The 18,361-nt window shown below is 45.0% G+C and overlaps 1 protein-coding gene across 1 annotated transcript in view; it reads left to right on the top strand.

Annotated features, from left to right (window-relative positions):
* svila (supervillin a) overlaps positions 1–18,144 on the top strand; it is a 40,892-nt gene extending 22,748 nt beyond the window's left edge. The window contains 25 exon segments of the mRNA XM_070853331.1: positions 134–263; positions 1,213–1,263; positions 2,972–3,028; positions 4,615–4,780; positions 5,364–5,447; positions 6,149–6,235; positions 6,816–6,993; positions 7,100–7,272; positions 8,034–8,189; positions 9,578–9,714; positions 10,712–10,859; positions 10,959–11,104; positions 11,381–11,556; positions 11,774–11,921; positions 12,056–12,335; positions 12,509–12,663; positions 12,767–12,872; positions 13,043–13,250; positions 13,518–13,651; positions 13,794–13,949; positions 14,097–14,240; positions 14,467–14,588; positions 14,850–15,005; positions 16,951–16,971; positions 17,319–18,144. Coding sequence (XP_070709432.1) covers positions 134–263; positions 1,213–1,263; positions 2,972–3,028; positions 4,615–4,780; positions 5,364–5,447; positions 6,149–6,235; positions 6,816–6,993; positions 7,100–7,272; positions 8,034–8,189; positions 9,578–9,714; positions 10,712–10,859; positions 10,959–11,104; positions 11,381–11,556; positions 11,774–11,921; positions 12,056–12,335; positions 12,509–12,663; positions 12,767–12,872; positions 13,043–13,250; positions 13,518–13,651; positions 13,794–13,949; positions 14,097–14,240; positions 14,467–14,588; positions 14,850–15,005; positions 16,951–16,971; positions 17,319–17,405 — 3,406 coding nt within the window. The 3' untranslated portion in view covers positions 17,406–18,144.
* The last annotated feature ends 217 nt before the right edge of the window (positions 18,145–18,361 follow it).

Here is an 18,361-nt window from a genome sequence, read left to right as displayed (position 1 = left end):
AGCGTGTCACACCATTCTGCCGGAGCACATTACCTAACCTGCCCATGTACCTGAGCTGGACAGTATTCTCTCCCCTAATCATAAACTTAATTGAACTTTATGTTCCCTCCGTGTGCTTTCTCTGCCCTCTCAGAGTGGCCCTGTTGAAGAGGAGCGGTGAGCAGGACTGGAGAAACAGGATCAATACCAAGCAGGATGTGGCGAAGGTCGCCGTGGGTGAACACCACGCTCAGCTCTGGGAGGTGGAGAAGAGCTTCAAGAAGGTAACCACCTGACCTGCACACTCACTGCTGACTGAACGCACCAACAGACAAGTAAAGTGAATTAATAGGAAATTCCACATACATTGAGGTTGACATTGAGAATGCAACTGTGTGCATTTTTAAAACAACAGTTTTAAGTGAGCGTCGGTAACACTAATGACTACCTTTCCTGTCAGATGCAGACTCTGGCCTCAACATTTTTTCCACTGAACGGCATGTTACAAATTGCCTTTCGTTCTTCTGTTGGCTATTGTCCTTTATGTCTTAAAAAGTAAACCTCATTTCATCCTTTCCATGCCGAGTGCGTTTCTGTCTGTCTGTTGTGAAGGGAGGGTTTGGGTGGGATGGTACACATACCTCTCCTTTCAGACATATTCACGACAGCTATCATCCTCATCAGCGCGGCTGTTCTCCAGCTGCTTATCCGGGTGTGTTCAGCTCAGCTCAACAGCTCTGCCTGCTCATATTCTGATTCTGGGGTTTTCAGGTTATTTAAGGTCAGCAGGAGTTTTTAACTTAAATACTAAAGATTGTTTTAATCAAGCTTAAGTGATGGTTAAATAGAGGTAGAGAAGAAGGACAGCTCTTGTTATCATCCTCCCATTCATCAGGGCCAGTGGACACAATTCAGTCAACTTCCTGTTTTAGATCAAAGGAGAGCAATGCTGAAGATCAGGCAGACACAAAGCTCAGCTCTGCCAACAGCAGAGCAAATAAAAACTCCTGTTGTTCTAACCCAGGGCATGATTTTTTAATGAAAGTGCATTTTTTTATTACACCATACGCCCTGTTGTTTTGATATATTAGATCAGAGGGCCTTAAAAGGAATGTAGTAGTTTAGAAAGTGTGTATCAAAATGTTTTTGAAAGTTGTAGGGAGTGGATGGTGGGATCTAGCCATATTATTTCAGAAAAAATTTCCTTTTTCCCCCGTTGCTTCTTGTCTGTAGGGCGATGAAGCACTGATGATCGATGAATACGCTGTTTCTGACCAGCTATGGGTAAGGCCAGTGTGCAAGACCGAAATCACACACACACACACTGCGGTGGTATTTCATGCACTCAAGATTCTATTCCACCACTGACCCAAATTTTACATCCTTAACTGCATTTCCTGGCAGCTAACACACTCTTTACATTATGGTGATGGTGTTGTTCTTCTGGTGTGCGCTACTTGATTCGTTGGGTGTCATTCCTCTGCCAGCCCTCACCCACTCTGGATGTGTTTTCTATGTGTCTGCGTTTTAAAGTTTCACATTTGGTTCTGAACTTTAACCTTTATGTGTCTCTCATCATCAACACTGTGCTAGAGATATTTATTGTAATGTGAGACGTGTATGAAAGCTGAAGTGGGACTATAATCTTTATCCCAGTTCCAACACCTGAAAGGCCATAACTGTTGCTGACATGATTTAAACAGGCTGGCACACTGGCTGGCTGGGTCATGGAACGGGGAAGGAGCCAGAGCTGCTCATCCAGGAGAAGGTTGGACCATGTTCAAAGGCTCCATTGCCAAAATTACATTAATGCTGGTTGACAGGCCAACCCAAGAACCCGCTGGTGGAGGCCGAAGAAGGAGGTGTTTCAGGCCTGTCAGGCTCAGGGGTCTGTGGTAGCAGCAGACCAGTGTTGGGGGGCCAGATAGTTTACAGCTTTGGTGACTGCTGAAGGGAAAACTTGGGTGTGAAAGGAGTTTGGGGAGGCTATGAGAAAGGCATTAGGTTCACCTCAAGGACGTTCTGGCAAACAGAACAGCAGCTCCGCAAAGGAAAGCAGGGCTTGGCTCAGGCTGTGTTCAGCAGGGGTGGTGAGCTGCTGATCCAGACTTGGGATATCATGGGCTGTGAAAAGTATTCTTTGCCTCCTCCACCGAGGATGTATTGGTCAGGTTTAAGAATTCGTCAGAGACGACTTGGGAGAGGCCTCACACACGTCCCTGGCAGAGGTCTCTGGGGTAATTAAGAAGCTCCTTGGTGGCAAGGCACCAGGGGTGGACAGTGCTGGAAAGGATGCTCTGGCATATTGTCAAATCTGGACAATGGTTGTGGAACAGTGGACCAGCTCTTTAGCCTCTTGGAGTTGTTGAAGGGGTAATGGGATTTTGCCCATCCATTTGTGGATATGATGATATATGTGCATATGTGCGCGCTCTTCCAATGGCCATGCCTTTGTAGCAAGTATTAAACTCTACTTTCTCTCTTCCTCCTTCCTGTCCCGATGAGTCAGCTCTTGCAGCATGCATTGCGTCCCAGCTCTCCGCCTCCTTTTTCTAAGCTCTGTAATCCACACACAAATCATAAACCCCATTGTTTTTCCATGCAACATTCTTCGAACTCACTTGTTGATGGAGAGAACCTGTACAGAGAGTGGAGTGAGGCTCTTCTAAATGCTCTTCAGCCAGGCTGTATGCTTATTTTGGTCTGCATCTATTCAGATGCTTTCACCCTAAAACTGTCTTGACAGGCCAGAATCTTTCTGCTGCAACAATGCTGGTAAAATTTTGTCAAGTGCTCCGCAGTCCTTCCCAGCCAGCCTACCCTGTTTTATACCCCTAAATATTCATCTCCATCCCCATGCTTTCTCTTTTTGCCTATGTTGTCAGCATGCAGCCCCCGTAGCTTCCTGTGCAGAGCTTAGACATTTTATACCATCTTTACCATCTTTATTTCTATTTACCTCATCCTTTCTTACCCTCTCTGGTTTGCAAAGGCCACCAGATCTCCTAGAACCATGCAGGTGGATGAGAGACACCCTTGGAGACGGAAGGTGACCCTGTCAATACTTTACACTGTGCTCTTGCAAATCCCCCATCTCTCCCTCCCCAGTGACAGCTTTTGCACACATGCACACAGTCAGAGCAATGGTGCTGCTTCTCAAAATGTGCACTAAATTACTTATCGTTGGTTACTAAGAGACACTCTGTTGTTGTTATCTTCACTTTGTTAACTAACATTTCTTTCATTTTAACTAATGAGTGACAGTAAAACAGTTGCACTCAAAATTATTTCGCCCCCATTGCTAATTTGTTGTATTGGCAAAATGTACACACTTTAATCTAGGTTCAATGAACAACACAAACGAGCTGTTTAAATAGCTAAACACAACTAATATTGCAAGTGGTTTCTCCAAATCCAACACAAAATGCCACTTTTGATGACTGCTGTAGTCTCAAAATTATTCAACCCCCTGAATAGAATCCCTCATAAGAGCTCTCATTTGCAAAGCAGGTGTTCCCTCAAGCACACCTGATGCAACTAATGAGGCCCTTGCCCAAAAAATAAGACACAGAAGTTGTGGGATGCCGTTCTGTGGAGCGTTGAAGCAAAACTGGAACTTTTTGGGTCAATGGATCAACGGTATGTCTGGAGGAGGAAGAATGAGGCATACGCTAAAAGGAACACCCTGCCTATAGTGAAACATGTCTGTGGCTCAGTGATGCTCAGGGGCTGCTTTGCCTCCTCTGGCACTGGAAAACTGCAGCAATTTGTGGGCATTCAATCAAGTATCAGGAAATCCTAGGAGAAAACATCATGCCATCTGTGAGGAAGCTGAAGCTTTGGCAGCATTGGGCCTTCCAACAGGACAATGATCCAAAGTATACCTCAAAGTCTTGGCCTCAGAAAAAGTCATGAATGCCATAGAAAATCACTAGTGGGATTTGAAGAAAGTGGTTGCAGCACCCAAACCCAAGAATATTAGAGAGCTGGAGACTATTGCCCACGAGGAATGGGTTAAGATCCCTCAGGAATACTTTCAGAACCTGGTGTCTGGCTGTGCATCATGTGTGCAGCAGGTCATAACAGCAAAATTGTGCTCTACTAACTGCTAAAGATGCTTGTCAAAAAGGGGTTGCATCAGTTGTGCTTGAGACAACACCTAATTTGCAAATGAGAGCTTTTATGAGGGATTGTTTTCAGGGGCTTGATTAATTTTGAGACAGCAGTGGTCACTAAAAGTGGCACATTGTATGGAATTTGGAGAATCCACCTGTTATATTAGTTGTGTTCTTGTTTGAGTTGTTCATGAACACAGCTGAAAGTTAGAAACTGAAATTTTGCCAATACATCTAATTTGCAATGGGCGTTGAATAATTGAGTGTTACTGTATTTGCATCCAGCAGAAAAGAAAGAAATTTGATCATTTTTCTTTGGATGTTAATAAACAGCTTGTTTAGCTGCTTGGCAGGGATTAACGTGCGTCCTTTGTGTCCTTGTTGTGCATGGTTACCTTACCCGTTTGGTGTTTTCCTTGCTGTTGAAGGAAAAAAAGTTCCCTGCAGTGGATTCTTCCTTTAACCTTCAGTCCGTCAGAAGTATTAAGTAGAACTGACAGTAACTCGTCTCTTTTCTTAGAGAGTAGCCGAAGCTGAGATGGAGTGTGAGAGGACCGAGGCTCACATGACCATCCATGAGAGGAAACAGCTGATAGTTGCCCAAGAGGAGGCCTGGAAGACTAAAGGCCACGGAGTAGCCAACGACTCCACCCAGTTCACTGTGGCTGCACGCATGGTGAAGAAAGGTCAGATGGGATGACTGTGATGAGAAACTGAACACACATACTTTTTTTTTCTACAACCACTCTCATTGCTCATATTTCTATGCACACATGCTGAATTAAGTCCACATTCCACTCCCAGCTCTCTGCCTTGAATCCTCCAAAGCTCCCTTCTCAATCAGGCAGAAACTGATTTCTTTATGGCTTCTTTTTCTTTTTGTCTGATGGGAGGTTATTTATTTGTGTTTTGGCCAGATCATGCCTAATGGAGCATGGCATCAGAAATGCAGATTAGCTCAGTAGTGCTATCTTAGCCAGCCCATCAGCCAGGTGCCCCTTACCTTTGCAGGTCATCGCGGTCCGTTGAGAGTCTAAGCAAAGCTCAAGTGTCTGCCAGTAAATGCCACGTTCTGTGGTGTTAATTGAACCAATACTCTAGTAACATCACGTCCTTTCAACATCACATCCGTCTCAAACTAAACATTCCATCTGTACAGCCTATACATTTTTCCGCAGATTGTACATGCAATATCAGACACAGAGCAGAATGACATGTCGTGTGTGTTGGCTCGTTGAATGTCCATGCCTGTCTGTGGTCATACAACAGGGTTGGCCTCCCCCTCAGCCCTCCAGTCTCCAGTGTTGTCCAGACCCAAGAATAACAATCCTGCCATCTCTAAACCACAAGAAGGTTAGCTGTGTTTATGTTTTGCATTCTTTTTCTGCCTTTCACTTATATCCTCTGGTTACCTGTTTAGTCCCACTGCTGTCATGTGGAGCTGTTAAGTCCTTTACTGTAGCTGGGTAGTAGAGACCGGAGGGCTCAGCTGCTGCTCCAATCTGACTTAATAACATCACTATGTTACATAATTTGCTCTCAGTTAAAGACAACATGCCCACTGGTTAGTTAATTGTATGTTTAATATGATTTATGATTCTGAGACATTGAACTGACCGTTCAGTTCACTAACTTCTGTTGTTTGTTTACTCTTTATCTTTGCTTTTCTTTCAAAAGACACAGAAGAGTTATCTGATATGGAAGGTGTATTCTATTGTTCATCATCATCAAAACAAAAAATATCACCAACACTAATGTGGCTCATGCTGCTGTGAGACTTCCATTATGTCCTCAAAGCCTAATAGGATATAAATCACAAACCTATATAGAATAGAATAGAATTCATATTTAGTGGTCGGTTGTTAAAATGCCTGTGACTGTAACTTTTTATCAGCACAATCATTGTCAACAAGAAGCATTTGCGGTGTAAAGTGTGACTGAACCACCTTTGACGAACTGCCTGTTCACATATGGGTTTTGTGCTCAAATTAGTACCTTTATAGTTCTAACAGCTGTGTGTGTGTGTGTATATGTGTGTGCCTGTTTGTGTGCAGTGATCAAGGCCAAACCAGATCTGAACCTGGAGTCAGACATGAAGCTGGATAAACTAGAGTCATTCCTTGGCAAACTCAACAACAAAGGTCAGTCTCGTGGTGCATCCTGTCCCCCCATCACTGAGGGTAGCGTCAGGCCTTTTACATGGTTAATACAATGAGAAAACCGTCCCATATTATAACTATGCTAACTATTCAAGAAGTGAAATACTTACACCTCTATGATGTTTGACTGACAACTGAATGCATGAAACGCAGTATTCTCCGCCTAGTTCACTGTAATTCATTCGTGATGAGGGAATCGTTTAATGTGATTACTGCGGTAAGTAATGGTTAACAGAGCCCCATTCAGACACGCACCAGTAATGAATGTAAAGGCAAAAATGGGGGGGGGGGGGAAGATGATATAAATTTTTCACACATGCCAACTGGATGAATTTGTAGCAAAGCACTTTCTATACAGCACATTGGGATTAAAGGAGACTCCCAAACTGATGCCCTGATGGTTAATAGTAGAATTTAAACGCACGCGCACGTTGTTCTTAAGCACTGACGGTTTTCGCTCTGCCAAATGTCAAGCAGGATCTGTTGCGGTGACTTAAATGACCTGGACTTAACGTGACTTCAATTCATGATCCTGACACAGCCTCATTGTGTCCTTCCTCAGTGTCTGGACTGCCAGAAGTGACTGTCACAGTCACAGAGGAGAAGGTAAAGGAAGTGATGACCCTCGAAGATGAAACTTTTTCCAAGTTCTACCGCCAAGTGGAGGAGCTCCCTGCCTCCATCAACAGGGTGGAGATAGATGATGACTTTGATGCGATCTTCAACCCCCAGGCGCCAAAGTAAGTTCACACTGCCAGAGGTTATTTTTAGGTTAGCACCCTGACTAAATCATATTTGTGAGACTTTCTCTCTGACCGTGGTCCTTAACCTCTGATCCCTCCCTAGGCTGACTTCAGGGATGGTGAAGCACAAGCGAGCGGTGCGCCCAGTGCGTAACGTCCAGTCATCTAAGAACCCTTTGAAGATACTGGCTGCCCGAGAGGACATCAGACATGATTACACAGAGCAGAGACTCAACATTGGCCTGCTGGAGAGCAAGAGAATAAAGGCTGAGAAGTGTGAGTGATGATACGTGATCAGATATACTACATGTGACAGGCTCCTTTTGAGAACTCAGTTTAAAAACAATACAATTCTCATAAAATAACTGTTGATATTGCTGTTGATCAAACTTTGGTTGTTGTTGAGAATTCTGTGCTCTTACGCTTATCCGGGGTGAGACCGTGTTGGCAACAGGTCGAGCAGGACACCCCAGAAGTCCTTCTCCCGAGCAATGCTTTCCAGCTCTTCCTGGGGGATCCCGAGGCGTTCCTAGGTCAGATGGGATATATAATCTCTCCAGTGGGTTCTAGGTCTGCTGTGAGGTCTCCTCCCAGTTGGACATGCATGGAGGCAGGCTGTTCCTCCCAATCACCCCCTTCCAGGCTTCTCCATCATTACCCACTGGTGTGTTAAAGTCTCCCAGTAGAAGTATGGAGTGCCCAGAGGGAACCACCTCTGGGATGTCATCAAGAAGACCGGATACTCTTAAGTGCTGTTTAGTGCATAAGCACACACGACAGTCAGAGCATTCCCCCAGACTGACTCACATTGGAATTTCATATTTTATATAAACATCCTCATCAAGTCAGGCTGTTCTGTTGTGCATAACAAGTGAAAATGCATGAGCTGCAGAAATGCAATTTCCTAAGACCTTTAGTGTGGTCATTTACAACCTAGCTGTTGTCTTACATGTGTACAGGGGCTATATGTAATGACAGAGTTGTGTGTTTCTTTCTGTCTTATATCCTTTCTCTGTGCTCTGCTCTGTCAAATCCAGTGAAGAAGAACTCTGGTTTCTCTGATGCGGCTCTGGCTGGACTGGCCAGCAAGGAGAACTTCAGCAATGTCAACCTGCGCAGCGTCAACATCTCTGAGCAGATGTCCAACAACAGTGCCGTGCCTTACAAGAAAGTCATGCTCTTACAGATCAAAGGTCAGTGGAGTGAACAGGCCCCTCTGACCACGCGCACACACACACACACACACACACACACACACACACAACAGGGTCATTTAGAATTTATTTTTAGAAATCTTGAAATTCTTCTTCTTCTTCTGTGTTTTATGTACATGTACGAAATTTGGTAGGTACATGTATCTCTTCAAGATGTACAAAAAAAGTCTCTTGGAGCGATGATGAAGTCGGCCATATTGCACTTTTCATGGATTTTTGGTGATTCACAGGGGTCATAAATGAACGAACTAGTCAGAGGGGGTTGAACCGATCCACTTCAAACTCGGTCAGCTGGTAGAAAAGACATTAACAATCAACCAATCAATCTTTATTTATATAGCACCAACAGCGTTATCTCAGAGCAGGTCTAGACCAAACTCTTTGATTAAGAGAAGCAACGATTCAGGAGCTCAAATTTAAGGATTCAAGAATCCCCACATGAGCAGCATCAGATATTATATTAGGAAACGGTGGCAGGAAGAACTCCCCTTTAACGGGAAGAAACCTGGAACAGACCCAGGCTCAATGTGGGCGGCTTCTGTAGGGGTCCGTGTTGGGTGGAGGTTGGACAGAGAGAGAGAGGGAGAGAGAGAGAGAAAACAAACAGCAGCTATAGCACTGACAATAGGAATGTGACTAATAAATTAGCTATATGGTAGCATTGAAAAACATGACGAGTGGCTGACGATCCGCAGCAGTGATTCATGAAGCCAAGAGAACCACAGCAGGAGAACCAGGACCAGGATCCACAGGAACTAGAGAGATGACAAAAGCACAGAAAGCCTCCGGGAAGATACAAAGTTAGTAACAGATATTAAGCAGACATGAGGCGATAAATGCACTTGTCCAGAGGATTAAAAACAAGTAGCCACTGTTTTACACAGAGCCTTGGAAGATGCTACTTCAAGGGAGTCATTCCAGAGGATATCTAAAATGGGAGACAAGAGTGGGTCTATTTTGGTGTCTTCGCGCCACCCCCACGTCTCGCTGGTGACAGCTGTGGCTCTACCCTGGACCGATCCCCTCCTCTTAACCCCACCGTTTGTAATCCAGAGCAAATCCACCACGTCAGATTTATCGCTTTGTTAGGTCCTGAGATGTCCCAGTCTGACAGAATTATGAGTGCTGTTTCAGAATAGTTTCCACTGCTCCCTGCAGGGATCAGCTGAAAAGATTTGGGATAGTAAGTCACTGAGGCCTCTTCAACCCTAGAGTTTGTATTTTTAATTTAAATTTAATAGCAACGCAGAAGTATGGGACCCAGGACCCCTAGTATGACAATCCTGGCATGCAGACAATGATAATCAGAGCTATCACTTAGAATCCACCTCCCTACTTGTTGTTTCTTCCTGCCTATGTAACAACAGGTCGAAGGCATGTCCAGACCAGGCTGGTGGAGCCCAGAGCGTCCTCCCTGAACAGCGGCGATTGTTTCCTACTCATCACAACACATCACTGCTTCATCTGGATCGGAGAGTTTGCCAACGTCATCGAGAAGAACAAGGTTAGAGTAGAAGCTGGTTTGTGTAGACTAGAGTCTCAGTCATATCAACACAGTTGGAGTAAGGGTGCATTACGTAGGGCAGATCGCACTGGCAGGATGTAACCACGGCCCTGGAAGGACACATGGGTGGCACAAGAAGAAGTTTGTGTTGACGGAGAGGAGAAGTGTGTGTGTTTTGTGTGTGTCCAGGAAACGGACTGTTTTCAGACTCCTCTTTGTCTTTTAGAGATCCTGAGTCATGATTTTGATCCATCCATTAGCTTATCCGGGGTCAGGTCACGATGGCGACAGGTCAAGCAGGGCACTCTTCTGAGCAATGCTCTCTAGCTCCTCCTGGGGGATTCTGAGCTGTTCCCAGATATGTAATCCCTCCAGTGAGTTCTGGGTCTGAGTCTTGAGACTCTGTCTCCTCCACGGAGGACATGTTGATGGGGTTCAGGAGTTCCTCAAAGTGCCTTTTTCCACTGCCCAACAATATCCCCAGTCCGGGTCAGCAGTTGTCCTCCCTGGCTGAACACAGCCTGAGCCAAGTCCTGCTTTCCCTTCCTGAGCCGTCAAATGGTTTGTCAGAACTTCCTTGAGGCCACGCCGAAGTCCTTCTGCATAGCCTTCTTGAACTCCTGCCACACCCGGGGTTTTTTGCCAACGACCTTCTGGCCGCATCTCCTAGTAGACACCTCTGCAATGAAGGCTTTGAATATGGCCCACTTGGATTCCATATGCCTAACCTCCCCTGGGATGAATGAAAAATTCTTCTGTAGGTGGGAGTTGAAGACCTTCCAGACAGGGACCTCCAGCAGACGCTCCCAGCACACCTGTAAAGACCAAAATGATGACTGAATGAAAGTGAACCATAAGAAATATGTGGATGTGTTTCTTTTGTTTGTTTGTTTTAGTTTGACCATCTTGTTGACCACATCTGCTATTTATTAAAAAAACGCATCAGTGTTTTTGGAATAACATTTGCATAATTAAAACTTTGCTCTTATTTTTTCAGGCTTCAGAGTTGGCAACTTTCATCCAGAGCAATAGAGATTTGGGATGTCGTGCTAACAACATCCAGGTCATTGAGGAAGGTGTCGACACGCACAGTCATGCTGCCAAGGATTTTTGGAAGATTCTGGGAGGGCAGTCAAGTTTTCAGTGTAAGGATTCCCATCTGATGCAAAGCCAGGATCACACAAATGAAGGAAAAACCTGGAGGAGCGAAATTCAAGCTGATGCCCTTGTCTTTCATCTTGTAGCTGCAGGAACGCTATATGAAGACGAACTGTACGAAGGTGCCATTGTAGAGACGAACTGCATTTATCGCCTGATGGATGACAAACTGGTCCCAGATGATGATTTTTGGGCGAAAATCCCCCGTTGTTCCCTGCTCAACCCCAAGGAGGTCAGACATCCTGATGTATCTATAACAATAATACATTTTATTTATAATGCACTTTACATTTGGAGGTATAAATCTCAAAGTGCAACAATTTAAAAAAACACAAGACATTTAAAAAGCAACAGCGTTTAAGGACGCAGCCTAAAAAACAACAGAAAAGCAGATAAAACAACAGAAAATCTAAATATGTTAAAGACACTGAGGGACACAACAATGCCCTGGTACTGTTGGGTTGGAAAAACAAGACACTGTCTTTGTGTTCTTTGTGTTTCTGTGCAGGTTTTGGTGTTCGACTTTGGCAGTGAGATGTACATATGGCATGGAAAGGCAGTGACGCTGGCACAGCGGAAGGTGGCCTTCCAGCTGGCCAAGCACCTGTGGAACAGAACCTTCGACTACACAAACTGTGACATCAACCCGCTTGACCCGGCAGAATGCAACCCACTCATACCCAAGTATGGAGACACACACTGCAGTACACATTCACAGGATGTATTCTTAGACTGTTGCACATTTTCATTTGAAATGCAGTTCAGTCCAGTAGTTGAGGGTAGTGTTTCAAATCTCACTTGATGGTTGATGGCAGATGACTGCTTCTATTACAACATACCAGTATTGAGAACATTTTCTGTGATTAATGTCACTCATGTACTGTATCCTCCTCTCCTGTAGGAAAGGTCAAGGCAGACCTGACTGGGCGGTGTTCGGCAGACTGACTCAACACAATGAGACCACCCTGTTCAAAGAGAAATTCCTGGACTGGAGCGACTGCAGGACAACGCCCAGTCCCTTCAGAAACGACCACATCACTGATAAAAAGGTGTCAAAAAGTCCACGACTATCACAAAATGTCTTTTTGCTGTATTCAGTGTGTCATTTACAGAATCGACTGCAAATTCTGTCCCTCTCGGTCATCAGAATTCTTCTTGTCCTATGTTTTCATCCTCACCCCAGGAACAGTCCACCTCGGATCAGTGCCATGCGTACAAGGCCTCGCTGATGTTGCCCGTCCACGAAATGCCTGTCTGCACCAGGCTAGACGGCTTCAATGTGGGGCGGGGCTACGGCCTGGTGGAGGCAGAGGAGCTGCGGAGCCATGAGATTAGCACGGTTGAAGTGGAGGTCTGGCACATCCTGGAGTTCGACTACAGCCGCCTGCCGCAACAAAGCATCGGCCAGTTTCACGAGGGCGACACGTACGTGATAAAGTGGAAGTACATGGTCAGCACAGCGGGTTAGTATGCACCACCATGTCATCATTCCAAATATATAAATGTGTTTTCAGTGGGCCAAAACCATAAAAAAAACATCTATTGTAACACTGTATGCATGAGTTTGTCATTTCTGGGCTGTAGTCACAGTTTAGATAATTACATTAGTGTCTTTCTGACAATGTCCGGCCGTCAGTTGGCAGGCGACATGCCCTGGAGCAGCAGAAGATGGGAGGGCCCGGGAAGGAGAAGTGCTGCTACTTTTTCTGGCAGGGCCGCAACGCAACCGTCAGTGAGAAAGGAACATCGGCACTGATGACGGTGGAGCTGGACGAGGAGCGGGGAGCACAGGTAAGAGTGTGTGTGTGTGTGTGTGTGTGTGTGTCTTCTTTGTCCATCCATTATTTGTACTCTTATGTAGGCTTCACTTCCGTCCTGTTTTATTTCTCTCCAGGTTCAGGTCCAGCAAGGAAAGGAGCCTCCATGTTTCCTGCAGTGCTTCAAAGGAGGGATGGTGGTCCACTCAGGGAAAAGAGAAGAGGAGGAGGAAAACTCCCACAGTAAGCCCACAGTACTCTGTTTATATGTCCGTATTCAATGAGCTGCTGAAGTTCCACTCTTCTCTTTTCACAGTTGCTGTTAAGACGGCGCTAACTGCCCTGAAATGTAAAAAAAAGTATTATTGCCTTGAGTGTCCATCACTTGTAGTTATGCTTCTGTTCACCCCCAGATGATTGGCATCTGTACTGTGTGCGAGGGGAGGTGGAGGTGGAGGGCCACCTGCTGGAGGTGGCCTGTCACTGCAGCAGCCTACGCTCCAGGGTCTCCATGGTGCTGCTGAGCAATAGCCAGGCCCTCATCTACCTGTGGCATGGCTGCAAGGCGCAGACACACACACAGGAGGTGGCACGCACCGCTGCCTACAAAATCAAAGAACAGTGAGTGGAAAACCTTTGAGTATTTAGTTAGCACCTGTCTAAAGGCTAAATCCCACCGCCGGTGTCTGCGTCGTGTTCCACTCTAGTCAATGCTTTAAAACCCACTGGGAGTGCCGCAGTCTCAGCAGCGGCTCAGCGGCTCAGCGCCCCGCTGCGCTAAAGATACGCGACACTTCTATTTTTGATGCTGGCTGTGCCCAAACCATGTCAAGCAGCACAAGTTTATTATCTTGTGGTTATCTGGTTCACAACTTTGTCTTTGTGCAGTTGTCCTCTGGAAGCTGGCCTCCACAGCAGCAGCAAGGTGACCGTCTGGGAATGTAATGAGGGAGCAGAGCCCACGGGATTCTGGGAAGCCCTTGGGAGGAGGGACAGGAAAGCGTACGACTGCATGCTGCAAGGTGGAGAACCATAAACCATGGCATGAAAACTAAAGACTGATTGTAAACATACTGTCTTTACTGTAAGCAGAGCTGTGGATGGTGTCAGTGACGAGCGTCCTTGGTTATGTGTGGTGTTTGACCTTTGACCTTTGATCCATAGACCCAGGGAGGTTTAACTTCACACCTCGTCTGTACCAGCTGAGCAGCAGCTCAGGGGAGTTTGCAGCTGTGGAGTTTCTGTACCCTGCCAGAGACCCCAAGCAGGTCAACTCTATGCCTTTCCTGCAGGAGGACCTTTATGCGGCTTCCCAACCAGGTACACACATGCGTTTGTCTTACTGTGCATGTGAAGATAATTATGGGATAATAATGACTCAGCAGCTCCAAAGCTGCTTTTAAAGGAACATGAAGCCACCTGATGAACTGCTGAGTCCTCATCTTGTTTCCTTCCTGTGGTGTTCAGCCCTGTTCCTGGTGGACAACCACCATGAGGTGTATCTGTGGCAGGGCTGGTGGCCTCAGGACAGTGAAAGTTCTGGATCAGCTCGAATTCGCTGGGACTCAGATAGGAAGTGTGCTATGGAGACTGTCCTGCAGTACTGCAGAGGTACCTTTATTCATCTCACGCATACAACACATTTCCTTCTCTCTGCAACTGATCTGTCGAATATTTTAGCCGTTGCTCTCAGAATCAGATGATGGTAAGGTTGAAAACATCCTCAGACAACTGCACTAGCCACCATACCGGTCAACTGAAGTGCAGCGCAAAACTACTACAGCAGTGACTGCATGGCACTGAAATCAGGTGATGTGTTGTTGTTTCATTTCTACAGAAAAGAACGAAAAGAAGCCTCCCAAAGCATATCTGATCCATGCTGGTCTGGAGCCGCTCACCTTCACCAACATGTTCCCCAGCTGGGAGCATAGAGAGGACATTGCTGAGATCACTGAGAGGGTGTGTGACACAGATCGTATTCTCTGATTTCTCCCATTAGCATCATCTTACATGAGCCTCACAGTGTATGTCTGTAGCTATTGGTGTAAATACTCTACTGAACACGTTGTAAACATGATGAGTACAGGTCAGTCAGGTGTAAGCTGTTACCCCTCATTCATTTCCCTAATTAGTTTTTCTACTGTCAAACTCTCTGATTGCTTTTTGCGTTGAAAACATTATATATATATATTGTGTGTGTGTGTGTTCACATGTTCTCAGGAGGCAGAGGTGTGTAATCAGATTATCCTGGTGGAGGACGTGTTGGCCAGGCTGTATAAAACCACATACCCTCTGGCAGATCTTCTGGCCCGGCCGCTGCCTGAGGGCATTGACCCCCTTCGCCTGGAGGACTACCTGTCTGATGAGGAATTTGAGGTCAGAACCTGCAGACCACAGATTATCTGATTTCTGATAAAACTGCAACCACATATACTATGTAGGCATTAGCTCTGACTGTAAACGTTTTGCTGGCGAACATCTTAATAATTATCCTATGTCTTAATTCTGATATATTAGAAAAACATTTTCCAACTGATTTGACAGTGATATACACTACTCACAAAAAGTTAGGGATATTCGACTTATAGGGTGAAATATATGGAAAATGTAAAAAGTGAATGCTACAGTGATATTATATCATGAAAGTAGGGCATTTAAGTAGAAGCATGCAATGGTGATTTTATTCATCTTAAACAATTTATTGAAAGAAAATCTACCAACAGTGGTAGGTATACCACAACAAAACATTTTCAGTGTCTCAATAAATTGGGATGTGGCCAAAGGACGTCCACTCCTCTCCTTTCTGTGACTCTTCCAGTCTCTGTATCACTGTTCCAACCTCCTGATGACACTCTGTGACCCTCTAAGCTCAGTGAACACCTCCGTCTGAGGACTTCCTGTTTGAAGCCTCCAGTGTTGAGGTGCTGCTGATCAACTGTTAGGTGTCGCCTTGGTCTCATGATGTCAGAATGTGAACAGCAGGATGAGGAGGACTGTTTAAATACCAATTCTAACTGAAGCAGGAAATGTATTGGTGGATTCATGGATCAAACCTGTTGTGAATGTTGCTGTTAAGCTTCTTGTTAGAGAACAGCAACTGGTGCAGAAAGTACTGAGACACTGAACAGTTGGACATGTGCATTCAAAGGTTTAGAGAAGGTCACATTAAGTTCACCTGGAAAGGTTAGAATGCATTTTAGGTTCATCCTGAAATTTCACCTGAAAGCCGAATATCCCTAACTTTTAGTGAGTAGTGTATGTTCCCCATGGCTAAAACGACCATTCTTCCTGTTCCTGTTGCCATTTAATCCCATGAAATTCACCAAAATGATCAATGGTGTTAGTTTAACCTTCGAGACGGTTCTATTCAATTCAATTCAATTCAATTCAATTTTATTTGTATAGCCCAATATCACAACAGTGTCTCACAGTGCTTTACAAAGTTCACTGAAATAAACAAGTGTAAGCGAACAAACAATCTAATAAAGAGTCCAGCAGTCGATGAGGCCAGTGGATCAGTCCGATGGATCAGTCCGAGGCATCACCTGCCCTTTATGACCCTCCTTCTTCGGGAAGGAAAAACTCAAAAAACCCAGTGGGAAAAGAGAAACCTCCGGGAGCACCACAGTGAAGGAGAGATCCAGCTCCCAAGGACGGACAGGCTAGAGCCTTCTACCCTGTTAGTCTTTCAACATGTCCTATATGTGTCCAATAGGGCTCAGTCATATCCGAAAATAAGAAGACACTAGCTTTTAGGAAGCATTTCTTAAAGAGTAGGAAATAGTACATTTGTTGGGGACTATTTTCAACAGCGGATGAATCTGCATGTGGTGCTTTAGTGAGTATTTGAGGCAGGAAGACACTGTGCAGGACTGAGTCAGAATAAACTCCAGTGTGTGTGTGTTCAGGTACCGGTGGAGGAACAGGTCAGCCAGGCTGACTAAGGTGTTTTTATTGGCTTTTGGACAATAATGGAACTCTGGCTGTGGTAGACCAGACAACACTGGTTAGTAGAATACTGTTGGTTTGGGTATTTTCATGGGATTTGTCAATAATAAGAAACACCAGGCCTATCCTTTAAGTTTAAATGGAAGCCCACACTCTTTCAGGAAGACTCTATAGTGATCCAATCACTTTCTGGAAAGATGCGCCTCCTGACTGATCAGTGTATTGATCAGTCAGGTTTTCAGGTTTCCCTTGTGTTCATCGCTCTTTTCTTCTTTCCTTGCACAATTTTTTTCTTTCATCGTGTTCTGCCATCTTCTCTCCATCCCCCTTGTATATTTTTAGACTTACCTATTTCATTCATTCCACCCTTCAGGGTATATGGGCTCATGGGAAGGTGAGTCATCTGGCTTGAGCATGGATGACCTGGACAGTTGCACAGCACTTCTCACTCAACTTTACCATGATCCCTTTTCTCTCCGTCTCTCTCTCTCTCTCATCGCTCTTTTCTTTTCTGTCTGATAAAACCTGTGTTTGGCATGCTGTTCACTCACACTCTGCTGCTGTGGAATCCTGGACATTTGAGCCACTTTGTCCACTTTGAAACAGACCACACAGTATTGGGAATGTATAGTGTCACTGATGCATGAGTGCTAAGAGTTTGCTCATCTCTCACCGTGCAAGCTGCAGAGTTGTTGGTTTCACATTGCGAACCATGTGCATGACGAACCGTCTCTCCCGCAGAGAGCCCTGGAGATGACCAGAGAGGAGTACAGGGGTTTGCCTTCCTGGAAGCAGGTGAACTTGAAGAAAGCCAAAGGACTTTTCTGAATGGTTTCAACGGAGCACTGACTTGAAAGACAGCAGAGGAAAAGTCACCGGGAGTTCAATTTATATCTCATCATTTGTTCTGTGTCTGGTCTCGACCCCAGAGGCTCAGGGACTGCCTCTACTAACCTTGTAATGGATGTTGAGGACAGACAAAGGGAGTGATGAGGGTGTGGAGGAGGTGACCAGTGAGCAAGAGGTGCACCAGCTTCTTGCGCTGCAGATTTCTTTCCCACCTGCGTTTTATGTTGCTATTTTTGGTTGTACAAGTAGGAGACGTGCAGATGCCCGTCTGAGCGAATGCGTTAAAAGTTCTTTAATCTCACACTCTGTGAATGTTTTGTACATATGCACCTTACGCAGAGCAGCCAGTGCTGTTTGACTGTCCGCCATGCAGCCATCTGTTTGAGTGGGAGCAGGTCTTTCAGCCTGTTCTTGTATGTATGCTTGTGCATTATAAATAATTTATATTTATATCAAAACCATGTTGAAATTTTTAAAAAAAACGCTTCATGAGTTTTCACTGACCTTATATAGTAATTGAATAAAGTGTATGATAAATGTTGAGGTGGTGTGTTGATAGAAACTGGATGTGACAGACTCTCTCGGCGCACGTCTGGTGTTTGTTGCTTCAGATAGAAGGTTTGATTATGGGTGATGATCAAGTGTATCTGATGAATGAATCCCACAGTGTACAGTGCCTTGCTTTGTGTACAGTCCTAGTCTGCACTTCGAAAAGTTTTGTGACATAAATGTTTGAGAAATAAACCCTGAAAGTTGGATCAGATCAGAGGGTTTCGCTGTCTTTTGTTGTCTGTTTAAAGTTTACTTGTCAAACTCAAGTACAAAACTCATTCACTTATTTATGGACTTAAAGCTTCAATTCTCAGATTCATAGCATGAACTGTATGGGACCACAATCTTATTGGCCAACAGAGGGCAGTATAATATAAATTTTT

This window comes from Pempheris klunzingeri, chromosome 21, assembly GCF_042242105.1.
Source record: "Pempheris klunzingeri isolate RE-2024b chromosome 21, fPemKlu1.hap1, whole genome shotgun sequence".
NCBI classification, from domain to species: domain Eukaryota; kingdom Metazoa; phylum Chordata; class Actinopteri; order Acropomatiformes; family Pempheridae; genus Pempheris; species Pempheris klunzingeri.
This window is presented reverse-complemented; position numbering and strand designations above follow the sequence as displayed.